The sequence below is a fragment of the Doryrhamphus excisus genome, linkage group LG10, assembly GCF_037039965.1.
Source record: "Doryrhamphus excisus strain RoL-2023G ecotype Guam linkage group LG10, RoL_Dexc_Guam_v1.1, whole genome shotgun sequence".
In the NCBI taxonomy this organism is placed as follows: domain Eukaryota; kingdom Metazoa; phylum Chordata; class Actinopteri; order Syngnathiformes; family Syngnathidae; genus Doryrhamphus; species Doryrhamphus excisus.
Window position 1 is genome coordinate 6,335,655 of NC_136366.1, and position 23,601 is coordinate 6,359,255.

Here is a 23,601-nt window from a genome sequence, read left to right on the forward strand (position 1 = left end):
TGTCTATATGTGCCCTGTGATTGGCTGGAGACCAGTCCAGGGTGTACCCCGCCTCTCGCCCAAGGAGAGCTGGGATAGGCTCCAGCACCCCCGCGACCCTCGTGAGGAAAAGCGGTAGAAAATTGAATGAAAAAAAATGAATGAATGAATTAGCACACTTTGGAATAAAATATTGGCATGGAATGGAATGGAATGGCCTTTATTGTCATTATACAAGATGTACAACAAGATTGAAGAGCTTCTCTTTTCAGTGCAATAATCAAGTTTAAAAAGTATACAAAAAGTAAAGTAAAAAAAGACAGTTTAACATGATATATACAAGATATATACAAGATATCCAACATATACACATAATATTGCACAAGAGCAGATATGTGTTGCAGACATATTGCATATATATTAATTTTAGTGAAATGATGAATGGGTCATATGAGTGTATTGTATTGAGCTGTTAAATAAATAAATATGTTGACATGTTGATCCTTTCACATCCTCACTAGAGTGGGGGTATGCTGGAGCCTACCCCAGCTGTCTTGGGGGAGAGGCGGGGTCCACCCTGGAGACTGGTGGCCAGCCAATCCCAGGGCAGATATAGACAAAAACGGTTGACTTGTTACAATATATACGATACAACATACATATCAATTTAATAAATACACAACTTGGTAACTTACATTTCACAATTTTATGATTTAGCACACTTTGGAATAAAATATTGACATGTTGATCCTTTCACATCCTCACTAGGGTGGGGGTATGCTGGAGTCTACCCCAGCTGTCTTGGAGGAGAGGCGGGGTCCACCCTTGACTAGTGGCCAGCCAATCCCAGGGCACATATAGACGAACACATTCATACCTATGGACAATTTGGATTGGCCAATGAGGCTAACATATTTTTGGAATGGGGGGGCATGCAAACTCCACCCAGAGATGGCCGAGAAGGGAGTCCAACTAGTCAAATAGTATATATCACACTGTGTATAGGGTGGTTAGCATGCAGGCCACACAGCCAGGAGATGGAAGACCTGGCTTGGAATCTCCCCTTGGTCATCTCTGGGCGGGGTTTGCATGTTCTCCCCAAGCGTGGCTTTTCTCCGGGGACTCCGCTTTCTCCAGAACAGGAATGCAAAACATGAATTAGTCAATTGTTAGTTGAATCCTTACAATGGGGACACATTTTACTCTCAACACTGGCTGAACAAATACGGTATTCTAAAATCCCAGTTAAGTCTGGAGTCACTGATGTCTGAGTCCAAGTCGAGTCCAAGTCTTTGTGGATATTGTCAAGCCGAGTCCAAGTAAGTCATTAAAAGTGTCTAAAAAAAAAACTCTAGTCTGACTTGATTCCACACATTTGGCCCCCGACCCCCAGTTTGGAAACCCCAGTCATTCAGCATTTATAGCTCAGCCTAAACAAGTATCAGGTTCTTTAGTTATCCCAAATATGACCCAAGGACATACCCAAAGTGTCTTGGAGATTCTACAGGTGAGGGCTGAGGGTTCAATAGGTGATGGTTGCAAGGTCAAAGGTTATACTGCATTTTCCTGAATGAGCAGTGAATGCATCGCACAGGCTGACTCTTGTATCACTGAGAGGGGCTTTCTGTTGAAGACAATACCACCTTTGACCCGTAGACCAATATGGGGGATACCAACATGAGCGTCTACGTCTGTGGCTCTTTTGTGGCTCATAAAATAACAAATTAGTCCCCCCAAAAATCAGCCTGGAAGGACGCATTTATCCACAGCCAGCTTTTTAAACAAAGAAGGGCCCCCAAGCGTATTTCCCAAGCGTCATTAGCAGTAGTACAAATTGTTAACTTTGCTATCAGTCGCCGCTGATTTGAGAGCCGCCAGCTTAGAAGCTGGATGATACTGGCGGATGAATTCGACAAGCAGCTGGCTTTATCTTCACTCATTGGGTGACATGTGCTGCTAAGAGAAAACAGGTGACCCGAGAATGTGAACACATATCGCTGGAGCTCAAATGATTTCTGGCAACCCCAGACCGCGCTGCTTTTTAAAAAGGTATGCCGAGGCAGTCATACGTTGGGAGACGCTTGGGCATTCTGCTAATGACCGAGCGTCTAAACTCTTCTAAAGGTCCTTTTTCTTACCTGACAGTTTGGACCCACTTGCCCACTTGCACTTGTCTTCCTCAGAGCGGTCATGGGATGTTCCTTCCTGACGTGTCATTTCAGCTGTCTAACCTTTGACTGGTATGAAGTGCAAAAGCTAAGGCCAATGCTTGCTTTGTTGGACCCTTTTCACAGCTTCCATTTTGGCATAGTACAACATTAGTAAACAGCTCAGTTGTTAGCAGCTTGTTTACCTCAAACATTCCGAAGCCGTCTTATGGATGAAGGAATAACTCAGAAACGATACTGGAACATTACATAAATACAGTGGATGCACTCGGGTCATACAAATAGAATTCCATCCAAATTATGGGGAAAAATATGCCTTTAATGTTGCACAAACATGACATCACACAAGACATCTGGGAGCTTCAAAGGTTCATGGTTTGCTTTATTCTTTGGCTTTTTGTGTCTTTTTGTGTACAAAAGAAATATATAGTACAGGAGAACGTCATGTTTAGGTTGACTATTTGATATAGGTTAACTTCTTTTTACACTTGCAAAACCAGATTTAAAAGCAAGTACTCATTTCAAGTAAAGACGGAATGTTTTGTTGTTGGTGTGTACTGTAATTTACGGTCCTATGACGGCGGAAAGGATGATGTTCTACAGCAGAGGCTATACTTTTTTGACAACAAGATAACTTCATCAATTAAAGTGTCCAGCCCCCAAAATCAGAATGGTACCACCCATCTGGACTCCATCCTCCATGGCCCAGGAAACAGTCCCGAAGCCAAAAGATGGATAAAGAACTCCACTCCATGATGTTTCCACTTAAATAAATAGAACAATATACCAAACAAAAGAGCTGTACAGTACATACAACAGGTGAAAATTTCAAAATGCAGTCCCAGGCAGACAGAAATAATTTCCCACGCACAATGGATGGCAGGCTGGTTGCTGTAAGGTGTGGATTTCAAGTCTAAGTCTAAGTATAAGTTTCCCTCCATGCCTGAGCTCTTCAGACACCGGTTGGGTATATTTAGATTCCCAAGCTGGTGTGTATCCATGCTTACAAGGCAGACTGCCATTATTCTCAACCCCGCAGGGGTCAACGCTGGTCCCAGATCAGTTGAGAGTGGACACATGCAGTAGTTTATCATTAAAGTCAGAAGACAGTTGACTGCCCAACCCGATTAGGAACTTCAATGCTGGTGACCTTGCAGACTTCCTGTGCACTAAATGAATACAAACGGCAATGAATCATGTGACAGAAATACGCTAAACAGAGTTTCTCATCACTCTAACCTTGCAAAGCCTGTTATTGAGCTGCTCAAATATCATGATAATGCATACCTCCAAGACTGGCCCGTGCTGTTAAAATGACACGAGATATGTTGACGAAAGGGGAAATATTTGTGCTCTAACCTGAGGCTGGCCTCTCCTTTACTTCTCTGGTGTACAGGCCATACTTGTGGATAATTATTACCGGTTGTCTTATTTACATAAGGCCGAACGGTGACCTAGTGATCCGCACGTCAGCCTTAGAGTCAGGAGATTTGGGTTCCAATGTCTACTGGTGCATCTCTGTGTGAAATTGACATGTTCTCTCTGTGTTTGTGTGGCTTTTCTCTGAATACTTTGACTTCCACCTATCCCAACATCACGCACGTCAGGCTAAGCTGAAACTCCTCAGTTGCCCTTTCCAAAATGTCCAGGTCAGGGTGTACCTGACCTGCTCAAAGATCCAGCTCACCCATGGCACTAATGGGGAGTAGTGGTATAGAAAATGGATGGATGGATATTTATAATTTATATTTATTTAAAACTGCAAAATCAGACACATTATATACAGTCTATATAGTATATACGTATATACAGTTGTTGTGTTTACACCGGAAGAACTCCTCCCTTATCTCATGAACAGTTCAGCAGCACCCCCTAGTGGAAAGCCAACTTTATTGGACGCATGCCCAAATGTTCGGTCCCCAGCGTTATGTAATACAACAATTCTGCTACGTGCGATTATGTCATCTGACAGTGTGCAGGATTGAAAGTTACCTGGATCAGGTGATTATTTGGTATACGTGCAAGAATGAATGCGCAATGTAAATTGATTTGTGATGAACGAATCAAGCCAATATCAAGCCAATATAATGCAAACTGATATTAAAACGGCGTTGCATTTTATTGAAGGAATCATTAATAAAAAATAGAATCTAAACACGATTTTCTGAAGTTTTGCGTATGTTTTTTCTCTTTTGTAGCGTTAGCAAAATCGGAAAGATTATATCCACATAGGAGGCGGGGTTAAACAACCTCCATCCAATCATTCGTCATAGAAACGTCACGTGTTAATAAATAACCAATGAAAACCCCGTAAGAACTCCTTGGCCGCACGCAAATCAGGATGGCTGTCGGTGTGGGAGGAGCCGATTAAGGACGACAACTTAGCCTGAGGCTAAACTCGTCCTGCTATCGGCAGATTCGGAGGATAAAAATCGCGGAATTCGCCGTCCCCGCTTGACCGACAACGGTTGCTTTTCATCACCTCGTCGAATAGAGGGTAAGCTTCGAAGTAAATGTGGCGACCGTTCGCTGTTTGCTCAATGCAATATGGCTGTCGCTTGTTTTTAGTGCGCGGTATGTTCCAGTGTAGCGAGCTAACCTTGTTTTGCTAATGTGTCGCCTCCGATCAATGGAGTCTGCAAGGGAGGTGGCTGTGCACAGATGGGATTCAAATGGTCGGGCAACGCACGGTTGTTTCTTAAAAGTATTAACTTTGGTCATCTTAAAAGAAGAACAGAAGCATACTCTTTGTCAACATGTTGTTATTTAGCAAGTCATAAGGTCTACCAATGAAGCACTTGAGGGCTTAGTACCGGAATGGCTGGAAAGATCCCATCTAATGTTTGAATGTTTGAACTGCTTTGCATGGCAAGTGTTACCGTTTTAAAAGTGTTTGTAAATCCTTATTTTAAGTGTCCGTTTAAGGAGTCGAAGCTGATATTAATTAATTAATATAATTCCTAGTTATTTTACTATTCTAAGTGAATCATCTGATGACTTTTAACAGTACTTACAAAATATCATATAATTTTACAAAACGAATTTGTGGCCAAGATGTTTATTTGCCCAAGTATAGAAAGTGCCAAAAGATCATTATTTGGAGCCAGCAGTTTCTCAAGGAGGAGGGTTTTATGTGTAGATGCATTTAGTAAGATAATTTGTAATAATGTATATGCCACATGGAGAAATTCAGGAGCTGGTAAGACACTTTAATCTTAGATGCATGCCTCGGTAGGCGCTGCTGTTTTGGTTAGCAACAGAGTTAGCAACGGGCTCGCAACAATTGTGTTGATAGCTGTGTTGTATTTGCTCAGAGGCGTTCCAGTGTTTCATTTGGACAACACACTGTGGTTGAGCCATCGATCTGGTATAGTGAATTACATGTGGTACTAAAGTCTAGAAAAGGGCATTGGGGTGTCATTTTGATATAGGTTCTTGCTGGAGCTGATGATGCAGCTAATTTCCTAAATCCTCAAAGTCCCTCCCGCTTGTCCTGGGTGTGGATTAGCAAGGTCAAGACCTGCCAAGATAGCAGTACAAACCGTACCTAGTGGTGATGGTGACCATCTGGATTGCGAGTCGGTCTGGCTCTGTATTGCCACCATCACATGTACAGAGATGTTGTGTTTTTACTGGATGTTTGACAACAGTGCAGTGGAAAATGTGGTCCTCATTTCGGGTCCAGTCTCTTTGCTTCCTTCCTTCCTGTATGCGACCACTTGACATGTTTTGTTTTGAAATGTGAATGCCCCCTGCATAGGTCAGATGCATATGCAGTGGGACTTTTTTGGCCGGTAATAAAACCATTCATTTTGTAGGTAACATCTTTAGCACTTGGAATGGTCAATAGAATAACTGTTAAAATAACTCCACCACTGTGAAATCGAACAAAATTAAAGTCAAAATCCCAACATCTTGATCCTTAGACATCAAATTATCCCTGGTGATGTCATGGCACACGCTTCTGTTGACTTGAAATTGCTTGAGACCCAATCAATAGTGTCTCCGCTGGATGAAGCCAAGTAGTGCACTTCATTTTCAGGATGTGAGTCATCAACCATTAAGTGGAAAAAGAAGTGAACCCGTGTAGATAACCACCTCCGCATTCAGCCCCTCGCCATATGACATGCAGCAGCAAGATCCAATGCACAGCTGCTCTATGTAGCATGCTAACAGGGACGGATAAAAACCGAGCTCTGTTGAAAGTTTAAAACTGTTAGCCCCTGGAATCATCCATATTGCTTTAAAGAGCTAGTTTTAGCCAATTGCAAGATGTACTTTAACTCACCCCGTTGTCCCTAAACGGGGGCCCCATAGGCGAATTATTGTCCACACATATTTTGGCAATGTTAGCATCTTTTTAGGACTTTAGCATGCTTTTGCATGTCATCGCAGTTCTAAACTGCACATCTCTGCAGGGCGATACAACAGCAACATGGACTCTACATTAGTGGCGTTTATTTCAGTCCCAAAGCATTACTGAAGTCTCTTTAGTATGTCATACACTCAAGAAATGCGTGTTTTATTATAGTCTGGCCAACAAAACGTAGACTACACTAAGTGTGTGCCTGAAACTGATGGGATTGCTGCGTGATCTTGGCCCACAGCTGCTCTTACGTAAGTCATCTTCACAACTGTCCTGTGTTTCCGTGGCAACGTGTTTGCTCTCCATAGCGATTACACTTTCAAACAGGACTGGAGGTCTGCCAATCCTCCCCGCGCCCACGTTTTTGAGGCCGGATAAGAACTAGAGGGGTCCATGTAGTCATGCGGGGGTGCCCCTTGTTGTGAGATGACACATTCTGACTCGTGGGAGGGAGAGAGAGAGAGAGAGAGAGAGAGAGAGACTCATCTCTGGACGCCATTGCTGTTATCTGTCCACGCTATTACTGCTAACCGTATATCACGGGTGCCCATTACGCCGATTTTTTTTGCATTTTTCAATAACCTACAGAACATGAACGGAGAATATTGTAAAACTGTTAATTTAATGGCAAAATTGCTAAGAGCACTTTGTCTCAAAAATGTTGAGCCTCCTTTTGTTAGCTGACCTACTGTATGTAGTCATGTAGTCCAATAGGACAGCAATACATGGGAAATGAATTGTTCAGTCCTATATTCAATGTTAATGTAAATTTGGACATGGAATCTGTCCTGTATAAATTGATTCCAGGCTTACAATAGAGATGTATCCAACTTGTAGCACCGTTTAAGCTACTTTTAATGGGGAAAGGAGAGGTGAGCTGTTTTTTGTGTGACTGCCAACATTTAAATTGTACTTTATTTACAATGCACATATCCACTCAGTGTGCTCATTTTTTATGAAAACATACAAAGGTGAAGCAAATATCCTGAGGTGAACTACTCAACATCAGCTGCTGAGCTAGCCGTAGGGCTAGCACAGGAGCTACCTGTTGGAGACCCACTGTCTAAAGCGGGACACCACAGTGTTTTGACTACAAGCCATAAGTATGACAATAATAAAAAGTGACACGAACATGAATGTGTTGCCACTTGTAGCTCACCCGTGGGACAAACGAGTGAGCCAGTGAGAGCCAGGCAAAATGTGTAAACAAAGATGCCACAAAGTGGAATGAGAGTCAAACGTGAGCGACAGCACGTAGCCTGTGATGTGATAGCCGGTCGTCAATTGACTACATATTCTATTTTTCATTCTCACAATAAGGACCAACACAAGAAGCATACTTTTATCTGGTCGCAGTACTTTGTGTTGATTATTTGACATTGAACAACAGTTTGAACTAGCGATGGAAATGAGTTACTGCCTATATCATATACCGTGTTCTTTAAAGCTGACCATTTTCTTTGTCTCGATGCAAAAGGACGCCAGCCCAGGATGAACGGCGACTCAGGTGCCGGCGTGGTGACTGCCCACCCTCTCGCCAGCGCCCCTCATAAGGAGCGCTACTTCGACCGGGTGGACGAGAGCAGCCCCGAGTACCAACGCGAAAGGAACATGGCGCCCGACCTGCGGCAGGACTTCAACATGATGGAGCAGAAGAAGCGGGTGTCGGTGATCCTGCAGAGCCCGGTTCGTGGGAGCTTTGTATTTGTTATCATGTGGGACCTGGTGCTTGACCTCTGGGATGTTGACATTGCAAAGCTGTTTCTCTTTTGGCAAATAATGTCAAGTCCCTTAATTCGTTCTCATTATCGTAAAACGTTTATGAGCTGTGCAGGTCATTGTGTAATAACCACGGGTACTGCAGAATAGAGCTCTGCTCAAGTTGAGCTTTTTAGACGTATATTTTCCAAAGTTAAGCTTTTAAGACAAAGGAGAACCAGGAAGTTGTTTCTGAGCGACACTGTCACCTTGTGGCGTTTTATAGGTATTGCTTGTCAATGAATAAGGTGATATTTAATGAACCATATTGCTATTATGGGGTGTACGGCAAGTGCTTAGGCGCAGGCGAGTGGTTAGCACGCAGGCCTCACAGCTAGGAGACCCCAGTTCAATTCCACCCTCTGCCATCTCTGTGTGGAGTTTGCATGCGTGGAGTACTCCAGTTTACCCCCCATTCCAAAAACATGCTCGCTTCATTGGCCACTCCAAATTGTCCATACGTATGAATGTGTTTGTCTATATGTGCCTTGGGATTGGCTGGCCGCCTCTCACCCCAAGACAGCTGGGATAGGCTCCAGCACCCCCGCGACCCTCGTGAGGAAAAGCGGTAGAAAATGATACATGTCTTGACTCTATGGTTATTATCACACATTCCGTCTTTGCCTTTATTGTTCTGTGGTGGCTTGTACAAAGTGAACAAGCAAAGTAAAAGTCAGAAAAACCCCTTTGTAGATGCCCACAAAGCGGCATAATGATGGTTTGAACTCCAAGTTTAGTTCCACTTTTCAGGCATATTTTTATTCCCTTTTATTGTTTTGAGTGTGTTTAGCGATGACCCTGTTATGAATTATTAGCATGATAACCTGTTAAAACATTAATTACTTCATGTTTTCCTAGTTTTTGGTATGGCTCCAACACTCCCTTGTAATATTCATACGCGGGCCATGTTTAGTGTATATTACAAATATGCCAAGCAAATCGTAAAAATGCCCAGCCCTCCAAATAATGACATGACGGCCCCACTTTATTTCTCAACAGCAGCGTGACTGTGACAAAGTGGATGTCAACACAAATGCACCATTGTGGCCATTGTTTCAGCAACAGCTTACGGAGATGCTAGGCTGTATTTAAAGAGGAAATGATAACCTGGTCTTATATTGATGTAATACTTCTGCTTGGACCAAACCAGTGGTTTTCATGTTGCAGGCGTTCTGCGATGAGCTGGAGACTATGATCCAGGATCAGCTGAAGAAGGGCAAGACGCCCACCAGCCTCTTGGCTCTGCAGCAGATCGCCGACTTTATGACGACCAGCATGCCTTCCATGTATCCCGCTGCACCGCAGGGGGGCATGGCGGCACTCAACATGAGTAAGTAGAACGACCATGCCACATCTTTTTTCTATCAGCCATCTTCACCTGTTCACTGTTTGTGTTTCCACAAGATCTTCTGAATTCTCTTCTTCCTCCCCTCAGGTTTGGGGATGGTGACTCCGGTGAATGATTTGCGTGGTTCGGACTCCATCTCATATGACAAAGGCGAGAAGCTGCTTCGTTGCAAGCTGGCGGCGTTCTATCGGCTCACCGACTTGTTTGGCTGGTCGCAGCTCATCTACAATCATCTGACAGTAAGATCATTCTTAAGAAGAGGGTTGACTGCTTTGGTTGCTTCTGCTCAGTTGGAACTCGGCTCCTTCTAATCGTACTTCCTGCCCTCCAGGTTAGGGTGAACTCCGACCAGGATCGCTTCCTCATCGTCCCTTTTGGGCTCCTGTACAGTGAAGTCACTGCATCCAGCCTTGTATGAATTTGTCTTGGTCTCTTCTTTCATATTCCATATTCCATTTCATAGTCTTTTCCTTGACCCTCCAGGTGAAGATAGACCTTCGAGGTGAGGTTGTGGACCGGGGAAGCACCAACCTCGGCATCAACCAGGCCGGCTTCAACCTCCACTCTGCCATCTATGCGTCCCGGCCTGACATCAAGTGCATTGTCCATATACACACGTCTGCAGGGGCGGCCGTACGTACTATGCCTGACGTCTCCTACATTATAGAAAGTGGCAGCTTGGAGCTAATTAATGCACACTCAACTGTAACAAAGTAAAGTAGCGCTAGTGTTATTGTCATGCCAACGCCATTCTTTTTGTGTGGTAAAATCTATATACAGTATATATATGGAGCGGTATGAACCTATGGTGTCCTGTTCACTCATCTGGTTGCCACCAAAGTAGTGAAATATGCCTCCCCACTTAACATTACCTTTTATCATTCCGGATGAAGACTGATATTCTGCATGTTCCGTAACTGTGGAGTCGGTTTGTAATCTGGAAGTTGCAAAATCCACATTGGATTTGCTCCTGGGGTTTTTCCTCATTATACACTTCATGTCCTCCAATTTGTTGGACTCTAGGTGTCGGCCATGAAATGCGGCCTGTTGCCCATCTCCCCAGAGGCTTTGTCCCTTGGAGAGGTGACCTACCATGACTACCAAGGCATTCTGGTGGATGACGAAGAAATTGCACTCATCCAGAAGAACCTGGGCCCAAAAAGCAAGGTACTAACTTCTTCATGCGGTCAACTATGGTACAGTACCTTTTGCCAAGTTCCTCATCCTTTCTATGGTGCTTCCTAGGTGCTCATCTTGAGGAACCATGGGTTGGTGACTATGGGTGAAACAATCGAGGAAGCTTACTATTACACCCACAACCTGGTCAACGCCTGTGAGATTCAGGTAGGACCCACAGATTGGCGCTGATGGTAACAACATTAGCTATACCTTACAATACAAGAGATCCATCAAAAACCAATGTTATTGGAAATCAGATGTTGGTACTAAATCTGACTTGCTCAATTAGAACTGCAGTATAAATGCCTGTTGAGTGTGCAAGTACATACACTTTGACAGTATGGATATCTAATACTGTACTGTGTAATACTAATTGCCATTAGAGGTACAGTAGTAATGGCATGCGTTGCAGTGAATATTTGTCCTACCCTAATCCAGAATAATCCAGTACATGTCCAGTATGTCGTATATGTCCACATAATCTATCCCGCCTATCTGGAATCCTACATCTCCTCCAGGTGCGAACACTGGCCAGCGCTGGAGGACCTGATAATTTGGTCATGCTCGACCCGGGAAAGTACAAGTCCCGTCCTCGTGTTCCCGAGCCTGCCGGCGAAGGCTCCTCCGCACAACCCAAGTGGCAAGTCGGGGAGCAAGAGTTTGAGGCTCTCATGAGAATGCTGGACAACCTGGTAAGTGAAGCTGAAATCTAGAATTCTTCATAAGTTTGAAGGCGCTGAATGCCGCACTGAGCCAAATATAAGACCACCACTCATTACAAAAAATGAATATATAGAGAGATCTATTTTTGAAATCATGTTTTCAGTGTCCGTGAATGAAAATTTTGTAGGGATTAACATTTTGCAACTTCATCCCCCCCCCTGTCCCCCAGGGCTACAGGACCGGCTACCCTTACCGCTGTCCGGCACTGCGGGACAAAGGTAAAAAGTACAGTGACGTGGAGAACGCTCACTCTGGTTATACTTACGGGGAGGACAGTGACTCGGGCGCGCGCTCCCCGCTGAAACACAGCTTCCAGCGCGGCCAGCATGACAAGACCCGCTGGCTCAATGCCGGCTCTCGGCCCGACGAGCCCTACGAGGACGGGCCTGACGGTGGCAGCCCCAAGTCCAAGCCTAAGGTGTGGACGAACATAACACACGATCACGTGAAACCCTTGCTGCAGTCTCTCTCGTCCGGTGTCTGCGTGCCAAGCTGTATAACCAACTGCTTGGTCTGTGCCTACCTTATTGTTCATAGTATACATGTTTATAGCCACTTGTGGCCGCTGCTGGTCGGCATTATGAGCCACAGGAGGAGAAAACTCCTTTTACTGCAGCATAAGAAATCATGTAACCGTATGTAGTAAATAGCAATTTCGCTTGCGTATTGTCAAATCTTTGATAAACCACATTGACTGAATATCACACTAGCACTCATATCTCTTAATTATTATAAATGGAGTATTTCAAAGGTAAATTGTATTTTTGAACTACATTTCAGGCTACTAAAAATGTTTTGTTTGTTTCTTTTAGTCTTTTTTTAACATTATATTTCGTTGACTAAATAAGTCCACTAATATAAATTTTCTCCATTTGTTCCTTTTTTATGTGCTTATTCCGGAAGTGACTTCCTTCCAGCTTGTGATTGGCTTCAATGGAACATAAGCTTATGTTGGGTCTGTCCTAAGGAACAGGAACATTGACATCAACGATAATTGAAATGGCAATGGCAACCTAGACAATACACAAGCCTTTTAATAGTGAAAAAATCGATCATTTATTTGTATTATCCTTATACACGCGGGCACTTTGGGGCCTTTTTTTTTTTTTTAATTTTCCCCCTCCCGGTCCTCCGATGTCTCATGATAGCCGACCAGCTGCCGGCAGCATGCCCCACTGCATGTGTAGGAGTGAAGTGCATTGTTGGTGTTTTTCCCCCAGAGGAGCGAGCAGCAGGGGTGTGGCACGAGCCCTGGCACAAGCCCTGGCACGAGCCGTCCACCGGTGCTCGCCGCTCTGCCTCCTTTTAATGCTGCTGTTTCTTCTGGCTTGCTGATTTCAAGGCTAAATTGCTTGCCTACTTGGAGGGTGACACTAAAAAGCATTCTAAAGATATTTTTGCATCTCGAGACATAGATATATGCTGCTTGAATTATCATTTGCGATTTAATGGCTTTTTTGCAATTTCCTCCACTTAAGTTTATGCTGTTTGGTTTATTGTATTTTTTACACAAGCATGATTGGCAAAAAAAAACCTACAAACCAAATTTGACCTGACCAATTATTATCTCCTGTTGGAAAGTAGGAGATGTTGTGTTGTGAGGCTCTTTTCCCAGTGAGTATATCATATTTACATGTTCATCTCCATGCCCTTCACCCAGAAACCCCCACATTCAGCCCCAGAGTCAATGCAAGCCAAGAGCAGTCGATAAAAAAAGTAATGGACAATTCTTGCATGACAGCTGGAGTTCTATCTATCTATCTTCACCCGCTGTTCTTTCTTCCTTGTGTGGATATGAATCCAATTTGATTGCCACAACGCTGAGCATTACCAGGATTCATCATAGAGGATGTGTTTCCCTTCTCTTGTATGTTTATCGTATCTACCAATCTGGAAAAGCGACTTTGGTGATGCCAGCCCACCCACCCCACTCGCCTCCTGTTTCTTCACCGCCTCGCTCTTTGTCCTCACTTCAGGCTCGCGTTTGACTTAGATTGAAGACATCAGATGTCCTCTGTGCTTGCTAAGATATACTCCAAAGAGAACAGTACAAGAGAACAATATTCCAACTTAGTTATTTTACTTTAACAATAATCTGGAGTGGATGATAAAGTGGAGACGAGGCTTTTCACCACCTGGCCATGTATTTACAACACAGCAACAGAAGCATGTTGTGATGGCGCCAACTGGTAATGTCTAATGTATGTAGAGTCCATCCACCCGTCGACTATAGGAGGTGTGAATCTGAGCGTTGGGGGTACAATGTATGGAAGAATACATCGTTACATCCATTGGTGACCCTAATTACCTACACGTCATGAATGATGTCTTTTATATGTGCCCCTTTTTCCACTGGTGTAACTTAACCACACAGAATGCCCCATGATGCATATCGCTGCTCAGTCATCAACTCCAGCCTGGCAGATGCCCTCTCTGTGTCTTGTGGTAATGATATCTAGCGTACCACATAGTCTCATTCTTTGGGGTACGGTGTTTATTGAAGGGGCGACACATCTAGCATGCCACATAGTCTCATTCTTTGAGGTATGGTGTTTATTGAAGGGGGCGACACATCTAGCATGCCACATAGTCTCATTCTTTGGGGTGCGGTATTTATTGAAGGGGGCGTCTCATCTAGCGTGCCACACAGTCTCATTCTTTGGGGTACGGTGTTTATTGAAGGGGCGACACATCTAGCGTGCCACATAGTCTCATTCATTGGGGTACGGTGTTTATTGAAGGGGACGTCTCATCTAGCGTGACACATAGTCTCATTCTTTGGGGTATGGTGTTTATTGAAGGGGGCGACATAGCAGAGTTGATGGATTAGCATTAGAGAACCGGCGTTCCTAAGGAAACATTCTAATTGTCATCATTTTTTGAAGCCCTTCATAAATCTTCATGACATCCCATTTTGTCCTTCTTCAGTTGAGCATGCTTTTTGTATTATGAAGCCTGCATAAAAGTTTGTGTGTGTACAATTTCTATTGATTTACGTTGTTTTGGTTTCCTTTTTGTGTTACTCCCTCTGCTTCTATGTGTACTTACTTGTTGTTGTGGCATCCACACAGTGGACTAAAGAAGACGGAATGCGACAAGCTGCTGTCGCCAATCAGTTTATCCCGTTGAACACCAATCCCAAAGAAGTCCTGGAGATGAGGAATAAGGTACCACTCACTGGATTCTGCCTCATCCCTTGTCTTTCCATGAAGTTTGTTCTTTTTATTATTATTATCATTATTATTTTGTATTTGTAGATCCGTGAGCAGAATCTGCAAGACATTAAGACTGCAGGACCTCAGTCTCAGGTTCTGTGTGTTGGATCGGTGGGGGATCGCAGCTTTCACCAGGTCAGTCCCGCAACTTTGCTCGAATCCTGACCTGGAGATGAATATTTTCTGGTATTGGTGAAAATCCCACAATGATGTCAGTGGTATTTCACCCGTTTTGTACATTTTGATTCCAACGATCGGTGCGGTTTGCTACATAAACTGCTGAGACCTCCGTAGCACTGTGACACCGTCAATGATTTCAACACAGAAGAGAAAGATCACATGACAAACAATGGACAACCATGTCAATGTTGCACCTTTATCCTGATCTGCAACAATATTTGCACCAAAGCCTCTTTTGCAGGGTGTCCAAAGTGTGACTGGCAGCCATTTTTGGCCCATGTGATGTTTGAATGGCCCTCATCGTATTCATTATTAATGAAATATCCTGTTGGATATTACACCATTTTTGCTTTGTCACTCATAAGACAAAGCTAATATTTGATGCTTTTTAGCATATGTATCAAAGAGGCCGGTGGGAAAGGTATTTCGCATAATCCTACTTTGTTGGAAACAGAACTATATTCTCTCCTGGTCAGGACGCCTTCAAGAAAAACTGCACTTTTGGGGGGGAATTCTGCCCATCATCCGCAATCCATTTTTTTTTTCCTGTGTGTTCTAAATGGAGAAAATGTGCTAGCACAAGGCGGCTAACAGTACACTTAATGGATTCGCCTAGTCTGCCTGAGGAGCCCTCGATTGGGAAACGCCCTCAAAAACCTCAATTCGGGGATGCAGTAGCAGGTGCAAAAGTATTTTGCTCATTCGAAGCATTGCCGGAGTTTAAACTAAGAAATTAGGAGAAAGACATTTTTCTGATGTATTACATGATTTATTTTATGAGCTATTTTAGGCCGCACGGTGGTAGAGTGGTTTGTATGTAAGCCACACAGTAATGATTTGAGGGGTGAGGGGATTCCAGGGGTGGAATGAGGTCATTGGAATTTGGAAAAAACATCTTTGATTCTTGGTTTTTATGGTATAGAAAGTATTTTTGTTTGAATAATAACAACATCTGAGAGAGTTTGGTAGGTAAACGTCCCCTCGATGACCCCCTTACAGACAGTAATAATGTTGCTGCAGCTTGGTCCGTATGCAGGTCACGCCATGCCAGGGCTTCCTGTTGCATACATTGTTAGCTGCCTCATGCTAACTGTTTTTTTTGTCTTTAAAACAGAGATACCAAAAAGGGAAAGCTGTGTTGGGGCAAAATTCCTTTAAGACCAAATGCTGCAATGTATCCACTGTGCATGCAGTAGGCATTGGTGAATGAAACCGCTTGCTAAGAACTTTTAGCTAAGCATCATTTGATGGCTCAGGAGAGTATGAACTGGTCAGCTCAGGTTGTTCATACTTTTGTTTTTCGGATGAGCTTGGGCAAGCTTTATGGAATGCTGAGCAACATACAATCAATCATATCTTCTTAGCTTTCGCCTGCATGCATTCATTGCGCTCCTCATGTGCCTGATGGTGTGGTTTTCGTCCTCCGGGACACACGGAAGGAGCAGGATATGAGAAAGTAAATACAGCTGCTAAGTATATTTGCGTATGTTGATTCAAAAACCCGCACTTTCATCACAAGCCTTCACACATGCATGAACCCGCTTCGCTTTTTCCATATCCTGGTCTCGCTTTGCCTCTTTTTGCATGCAATTTCTGCACGTTTGTGTCCGACTTCTTTACAATCTAACCCAAATTTGCAGCTAGAAAGAAAACAGATGACATATTTCCTCAAATGGTGGCCCTTACTATAATGGACATGCCAGAATTTATGTTTAATATTTAAAGGCCGCACCTCAAATGGCCGTCTGACACTCCTCCTCTGGTGCTGATGCATATTATGTGGTATTACTGTATAGTACTTCTAGGAAAGGTCTGGAAAAAACAGGTTATATTTATTCATGCTAACCACTTCTCTGCAAGTATCATAAACACCTTACCCCTAATAGAAGCCTGATGCTTTCTGCAGCTGAGTAAACAAACACGACTTGAGGAAATTTTGGCTTTTTAAAAGGGGGGCAAAAGTATATTGATTTCACAATGATGCCGCTTCTGAAAAACATTTCTGCATGTGCATGACTATAAAAACACGCATATTCCCGCCTGCTTAACAGACTGCTAACATGAGTGTGCCCCCCCCTTCCCCGCCCTCACTGGGTTTACAATTGCAGGACGTCCCTCTGTCTGACTGTACAGACGCTATTGACGGCCTTGATGCCCCAGAGGGGTCCTATAGTCCTGCTAGATCAATTAGAAAGGTACTTGCAGCTCCAGTCTCAAATCTTATTACTGACATGGTTGTGCATGACAGGAAGTCCACCACTGCAGATATTAATGCCACAATACTTGGAGTAAAATACTGCATTTGTCTTTGCTTTGTCACAACTTGGTTTGAGCTTCAGTCTGATGTTGTATCTGCATGACGTTACTCCTAAACACGAGGAGCACAACTCAAACCATCTCAACTATGAAAAGGGAGAAAGAGCGAAATCGAGGAGCACATTGGTTGGCACGTCAAAGCCAATCCCAGCAGTCCCAGCACGCATGCAAACATGTTGCCATGGTGATGAGCAATGCAGGTGTTGGTAAGGGTTGTCATCTTCCGGAGATGTTGGACGTCATTTCCTCTCCGGCGTCTCACGTTTTGTCCCTGATCAGTGAAAGGAATGTACTATAAATGCTCCAGTTATGGAACACATTCACTGGTTCATTGAATAAAGGTGTTCATCAATGGGGGTTTTTACTCGTACTTTAAAGTGAGTTAATACATTCTCTCTGCACAGTGATGCTTTAATGACATGACATTATATTACATGGAATATGTCCTGGTGACATTCATATCTATGTCAACTAGAAAAGATTTTGACAACATTGTCAGCATGACTGGTGTCTTCCCTCTTTCCCTTGTCATGGTCGCCCTGCAGGGGGAGCTAGTGACCGCATCCAAGGCCATCATTGAAAAGGAGTACCAACCCAAGGTGATTGTCAGCAAGCAGGGCCCCAACCCCTTCAACAAGCTCACTGACCAGGAGCTGGATGAGTATCGCAGGGAAGTGGAGCAGAAACAGAAAGGCACCGAAGGTAACACATGTCTGTTTGTATTCTCATGACTTGGCTAGACAATGATATGTCTCCACGCGTACGGGCCCCGCTACCGTGGCCTGCAGTGCGGGAACAATGCCGCTCTTCCCCGCCTTGTTCTGAGATGGAAACGTTACTGTTGCTTCAAGCCTCAGATCCCACTCCTCTGCCCACTGCAACCGACGGAGGCCCTGAGCAGGGCCCCTCGACCCTGGACCTTGCAGATGAGGTCTTCTGTGACTCCCCCCACAAGGAGTTCCACTGTGCCGTGCTGCGAGCCCTCAGCAAGGAGCCAGTAGGGGCAGGTCATGCTCCAGGTACAGGAAGCGGAGACACTTTAGACGGTGTCGGCCTCCCGTTTCTTCAACAGCCGCTCCGCAACTCCCCTCCCCCTCTGCTCATCCCCGGCCCCCCCCCTCACTGGGACTCTTGGAGCCCACCCTTCCCACAACCTGCTGTCTCCTCTGTTCTCTGGAGGCTTTGAGTCAGCTGCTGCTGTTACCACCAGCGACCACATCGACCTCCGCTTTGATTTACTCCCCATCCCCTCACCCCCCCTGCTCTGATGTCTGGTGCAAAGACATCCGAGAATTCCCTGCAGTGTGATTGGGCGAGGAGCTGAGGATGCTTGTCCCTTGCATCCTTAAGTGTGTTTTGCTGTGGAGTGCTGCGCTAACCTAATGAGGAAGCTCCGTCATCCAATCAGAACAGCCCAAAGGGTGGTGTCTCTTCCTGCTTCCTGTTCCTGTTGCTGCTCTCCTTTGCCCCTTAAATGACTTGACTGGAATCGTTTTGTTTGACTCTTTGGGACATGATTGTGGATTTCAAAGCTTCTTCCCTGGAATGAATTCTAATTGTCTCCCTTGTCATACCAAACGAAAGGATTTATTATTATAATTGTGTGTGTGCTTATTTTAGATCAAGAGCAACCAGAGGAGGAGGAGCAGGAGGAGGAGGCCAAGGCCAAAGACCCAAAGGCCGCCTCTACACCCCCCAGCACCCCAGTTCGAGCAGAGGAAGGTAGGTTTAGCATGGTTTTCTCCCTGGGCCATCTCCGGTGGAGTCCAGAGGGAATGTGGAGTCCTGCTGCATCCGTGTGGCTGTTTCAATGTTTCACTGTTTCACTGTTTCAATCTCATTACCATTGTTAGTGTTTGTGTAATAATAGGCCAAGGGGGCTGCGATACCAATCAAGTGTGAATTTATAGATTAGTTTATGTGATGGTGATCATTGACCAAAATAACCTTTTAACCATTTTATTTGTTTGAAATAAAATAGACCTTTTATAGAATAGCTACAATTGCTACAAAGTCAATTCCACTTTCTACCTGCAGGGGGCAACAAGTGGAAAACCCATTGTTTTTTCCAGCTGCAAGGGAGCGTTTGTTTGAAGCAATTGTCTGTTAGTAGAATTATGAATTAATTGTAAGTGTAAATTACAGCTTATAGAAACATAAGCATTTCCTCCTCTTGGTCTCTATTACCGTTGGATTACACCGACATTACAGCAGCATCCAGCTTTGATAATACTGTCCGAAAGATCTGCAAACAGTTGCTGGTGTGCAGCTTTGATGTCGGGTGTAATCTAAGAAATGTAATATTCTATAACATGTCTCCTGTACCCCCTTTGCCTCCATCGTCCATCTCGTTGGGGTCCTTTCTCCCAATTGAGTTTCTTTTTTTATTTAAACACTGTGCCTTGTGGTTTGATCCTGCATAGACATTTGTTTCTACTTGTGCTTTTTTTCCTTCTTTGTGGCTGCCATTGCAATCAAAGGAGATGGAAATGCTAAAGAGTACCTGTTACCATAGTAAGTACGTACTGTTTCCCCCCCCTCGACCGCCCCGCCATCCCCACCACCTTCATGCTAGGTCTCCTTGCATCCCTTCTCCTGTCTGCATGGCTGTAGTGCTAGCGCTGTCTGGACTAACGTTTGTGACGCTTTGCTGGGTTTAACGTCTTCCTCTGGCTCCTCCTGGATGTGGATGGGTGTTACCTCAGAGCTCCTCCCACTCAAGTAGACACTCCCACTTCCTATTAGAGCCCTTTTCACTGCCTGAAAAAGACAGTAGGAAATTTCCGGCTTCAGTGGTGCCTTACGCTTTATACTGGAATTTAGCATCAAGTATTTTATATTTAACATGCTTCCAATTATTTGAGAACGGCATTTACTGCAAGGAGGAATAAATGCCAGATCTGTTTTTGTTGGTCTAAGGCACAATCAAAAACTCCAATTTAACAAGGAAATTTTAACAAGATTTCTTTTACAAAAATAGTCTAAATATTTACAGAAAAAGTTGTAGCCTGATAGGAAAAGTCATAATTTTAGGGCATCAATAATTGAAAAAAATGACATCATCCTAGTAGCATTAAGTTTTGTGATTTTTTTTTGGGGTTTTTTTTTGTGAAAAGTTTTATTATGGGAATAAAGTTCGAAAGTGCAATAGTTAATAATAAATTTTTCTTAGGAGAAAGATGACATTAGAAAATGGAAAGAACAGCTGTCATTTTCTGTGCATAAAGTCAAAATAGGAAAAGAAAATTGAGATATTGTAATGAGAAAAATAGTTGCAATTTTACAAAAAGAACTGCCTTATGAGCAGTACCCTAAATGTGACATTTATCATGCACTCAGGATCATTGGATTCACATTAGCGGGCGTGCTTCTTGCACAGCGCTTTCTTTCTCTGGAAAGGAATAAAAGAAAAAGTGGAAGATGCCTCTGAAGTCCCCCACCCCCGTCCCCTGCTAACCAAACAACCACATGGGATGTTACAACATGGTTGGCTAACGTCCTGGAAATGTTCTTGTGTTCTTCATTCCAGACCACTCCTTTAGCAGGTACCCCAGCGTGTGTGGCTAGCGCTAGCAACCTCATGCTGCTGCCTTAACGCTTTGAAAGGCTTTATCTACGTCATAGAGGACGCCAATGCTTCCAATGCTTGAATTATTTCAAAGCACGGTGCAGTGTTTTGGTCGCGTACTAGTCGTGTGAGCAGTGTTAGATCAACATTAAAACTGTTGCTGCTTAGCATTAGCCTTATGTTGACAATAAGAACCGTTACTGTTCTTATTAAACAAGAACCTGCAGCCTTCCAGGGTGTTCTTCTTGTTGCTTTCTACCAGTCCCTGCCTGCTAGGGACCGTCTTTTGGCTGCTTTGGACAAGGTGCTGACAATTTGGGCCAAAATGACCCTCCTGTGACCCTCAGTACAAATTTGATTGGCGCCACATTAAGGCTACATAGAGGTACTGTATGTGATGTCAGTACAGTTCCAAGTGCTCAGGTCTCAGGAGGTCTTCTAACCTCACTTGTGTGTGTGGTTTTGCTTTCCTAAAAACCTCCGAAAACATTTTTCAGTTTTGTGTTCTGGACTGTATATATTTTTTGTTTATATGCAGGGTGCAAATGATCCAAGGAACGGCGCTTGTTAAGATTTTGCTGTTTAAATAAAGGTAATGCTAAGTGAGAAGGTCCAAAATGCCCCTACTGCCCTTGAATGTAAGACGCTATATACAGTATACATTTCTGTATTGCATGGATTGTCTTGTATTTGGACAAGCGGGTTGCACGGCAAAGTTTTTCTTCCTGTCACTCAAACACAACAATGACCATGACAAAGAGACCAAATGGGGAAAAATGGTCGCAATGTTCATTGCAGTTCATTTTCTCAAAAGAAGGGCATCCAATTTGCCAAATTGTTCAAAGCGTCTTATATTCTGTTAGGGTCAGTGCGGTGTTGGGTGTTTTTGTCATTGGTTGATGAACTTGGCCACTAGTAAAGCTTAACCATCTCTTGCTATATCGCCGTTTGACCATGGCTGCCTCCTCCTTGTTTTAACAAATAATCAATGATTGCTGTTGTGTTGTTGAATACAGCCATCATTAAAAAATGCATATTTAAGCAAATTAATCTTGGCGTAAGTGAGGCATTTTCAAGCACATAAATATAAGTAAAGTAGCAATCCAACGCAGAAGAAGCATTGTGATTGAGAACGTAGGAATGTAGTGTTCTGCATTGGCCACAAGGGGTCAGTGACAAATCTAATCGTGTTAAATGTATTTAGATCGCTTTTCTATGCCTTAGCTATGGAAATATTCTATGTATTCATATCAAGTTTTACTTTTGGGAAATGGACGTATCACGCTCGGGTGTGGAACATAAGGGATGACTGTTTCTTCATGTTTTGGAGAAGAACTTGCCATTGCAGTCTATGAGGGAGAACCTGAAAATGTCTAGTGGGATACAGTGTGGTGGTCTGCGACTGGAGTGGTGTTGTTGGAGACTTATTAAGCTTGGCAAGGCAGCAGCGCCGTGTGAAATTGAAAGTGACTGATTCCGCCAGCCGCTTGGTATGTGTAAGCTGCAGAGCGCCACCTTCTCGTACTCGTCCAGTAACGCTCCTATCCTTCTGCCCTCCCTGCTAGAGACCTTGCCAGAGCCCACCTTTAAGGACGAGAGCGACGCCGCCACCCTGAGACAGACTCTGCCGGATTTGACCCCCGATGACCCTTCTGACGCTCCAGCACTTCCCGCTGAAGACTTCGCCCCCTCCCTAGCCCCCGCAGCCACTGAGTCCGCCCCTGCTGCAGAAGCCGCCGTTGATGGCGAGGAACCCGCCGATGGCGGCGAGCAGGAGGGGGAGGAGTCTCCCAGCAAATCGCCTTCCAAAAAGAAGAAGAAGTTCCGTACACCTTCCTTCCTGAAGAAGAACAAGAAAAAATCAGAGTCGTGAATGAACCTGCCATTTCTTCCTAGTTCTTTTTAGCTGTGCTGGATGGATGTACCCCCCCACCCCCTTACAGCCATGTTCCTTTTCTTAGCCCGTGCCAACCTTCCATACATTTACTATCCCTCATGAGAAGCTTTTAGCAGCAATCGAGTCATACCTCATGTTTTGTCCACTCTGCTGGCCCCCATGCATGCCCCCCTTCTGTTATTGTGGGGATTTTTAAGGATATTATTAGAATGTATGGGGATTGTATAACAATATGAAAGTGTCTTTTAAAAAGCAAAAAAAGCAGTGGTTGCAGAAAGGAAGAACATGTATGCTCTCTTTAAGAGAATTAGAAATTGCAAGCGTCGGCAAATGTCTGAGCAAATTATGCAATGCTTTAATAATAGGAGCTCCGGTAATTTGAAGATGCAGAGGGAGACACCCCAGGAAGCGTCCAAAGGATCTAATGGTTGCTTGACTAGGAAGGAATGTGTAAACGCTTACCTTTTTTCATGTCTTCTTGGATTCATTCTTTGGTTTGTTTTCATTTTCCTTCTGAAAGAAATGGGCATCAATGCTTTATTTAGTGTTTTTTTTTTACATTGTAAACGAGCCACCCCCACCCACTTCTTATGTATTTGTTTTTAGCTTTAGTACCACAGACCTAACACGTCCACTGTTACCACTCGGCCATCTTTTATCACCCCAGATCTCTTCTGTAACGCCCCTCTTTTATTGCTTTTGCCATTATTGTGACATATGGCGGCGTGCTGTAGGTGGCAGGGCATTAATACAATGGCCTAATATATATGCTTATTTTTTTTCTGCCTGAACCACTTCCAAGTAAATGTCTCATGTTATTGTCTACTGATGTACTACTTCCACTTTTTCTTTTTTACAACCATAAATAAATATGCTATGTTGAAAATGGTTTGTATTTGTTATA

At 43.9% G+C, this 23,601-nt stretch overlaps 1 protein-coding gene across 11 annotated transcripts; it reads left to right on the top strand.

Annotated features, from left to right (window-relative positions):
* Window positions 1–4,481: 4,481 nt before the first annotated feature.
* add1 (adducin 1 (alpha)) lies at window positions 4,482–23,583 on the top strand. 11 transcript variants are annotated; one of them, XR_009120024.2, is made up of 19 exons: window positions 4,482–4,644; window positions 7,991–8,199; window positions 9,439–9,601; window positions 9,707–9,858; window positions 9,951–10,031; window positions 10,103–10,252; window positions 10,643–10,786; window positions 10,865–10,963; window positions 11,317–11,490; window positions 11,691–12,032; window positions 14,593–14,688; window positions 14,779–14,871; window positions 17,025–17,111; window positions 17,778–17,934; window positions 18,084–18,251; window positions 18,853–18,954; window positions 19,713–19,746; window positions 21,339–21,392; window positions 22,366–22,512. XR_009120024.2 is itself a non-coding variant. In XM_058054454.2 (18 exons), coding segments are annotated over exons 2-18 (2,238 nt in total). In that variant the 5' UTR covers window positions 4,482–4,644; window positions 7,991–8,004; the 3' UTR covers window positions 22,367–22,515. The 11 variants fall into 11 exon arrangements, 10 of the variants coding, with proteins under 10 accessions (XP_057910437.2, XP_057910446.2, XP_078650064.1 ...); XM_058054454.2 differs by lacking the exon at window positions 21,339–21,392 and having other exon boundaries at window positions 22,366–22,515; XM_058054463.2 differs by lacking the exon at window positions 21,339–21,392 and having other exon boundaries at window positions 19,713–19,750; window positions 22,366–22,511.
* The last annotated feature ends 18 nt before the right edge of the window (window positions 23,584–23,601 follow it).

Bases quoted from the DNA above. Each gene is read 5' to 3' on its own strand.
- add1 (XM_058054441.2), top strand. From the start codon at position 8,005: ATGAACGGCGACTCAGGTGCCGGCGTGGTGACTGCCCACCCTCTCGCC. The intron at 9,602-9,706 runs GTAAGTAGAACG...TCCTCCCCTCAG, and splicing joins CATGGCGGCACTCAACATGA to GTTTGGGGATGGTGACTCCG. The intron at 10,032-10,102 runs GTATGAATTTGT...TTGACCCTCCAG, and splicing joins AAGTCACTGCATCCAGCCTT to GTGAAGATAGACCTTCGAGG.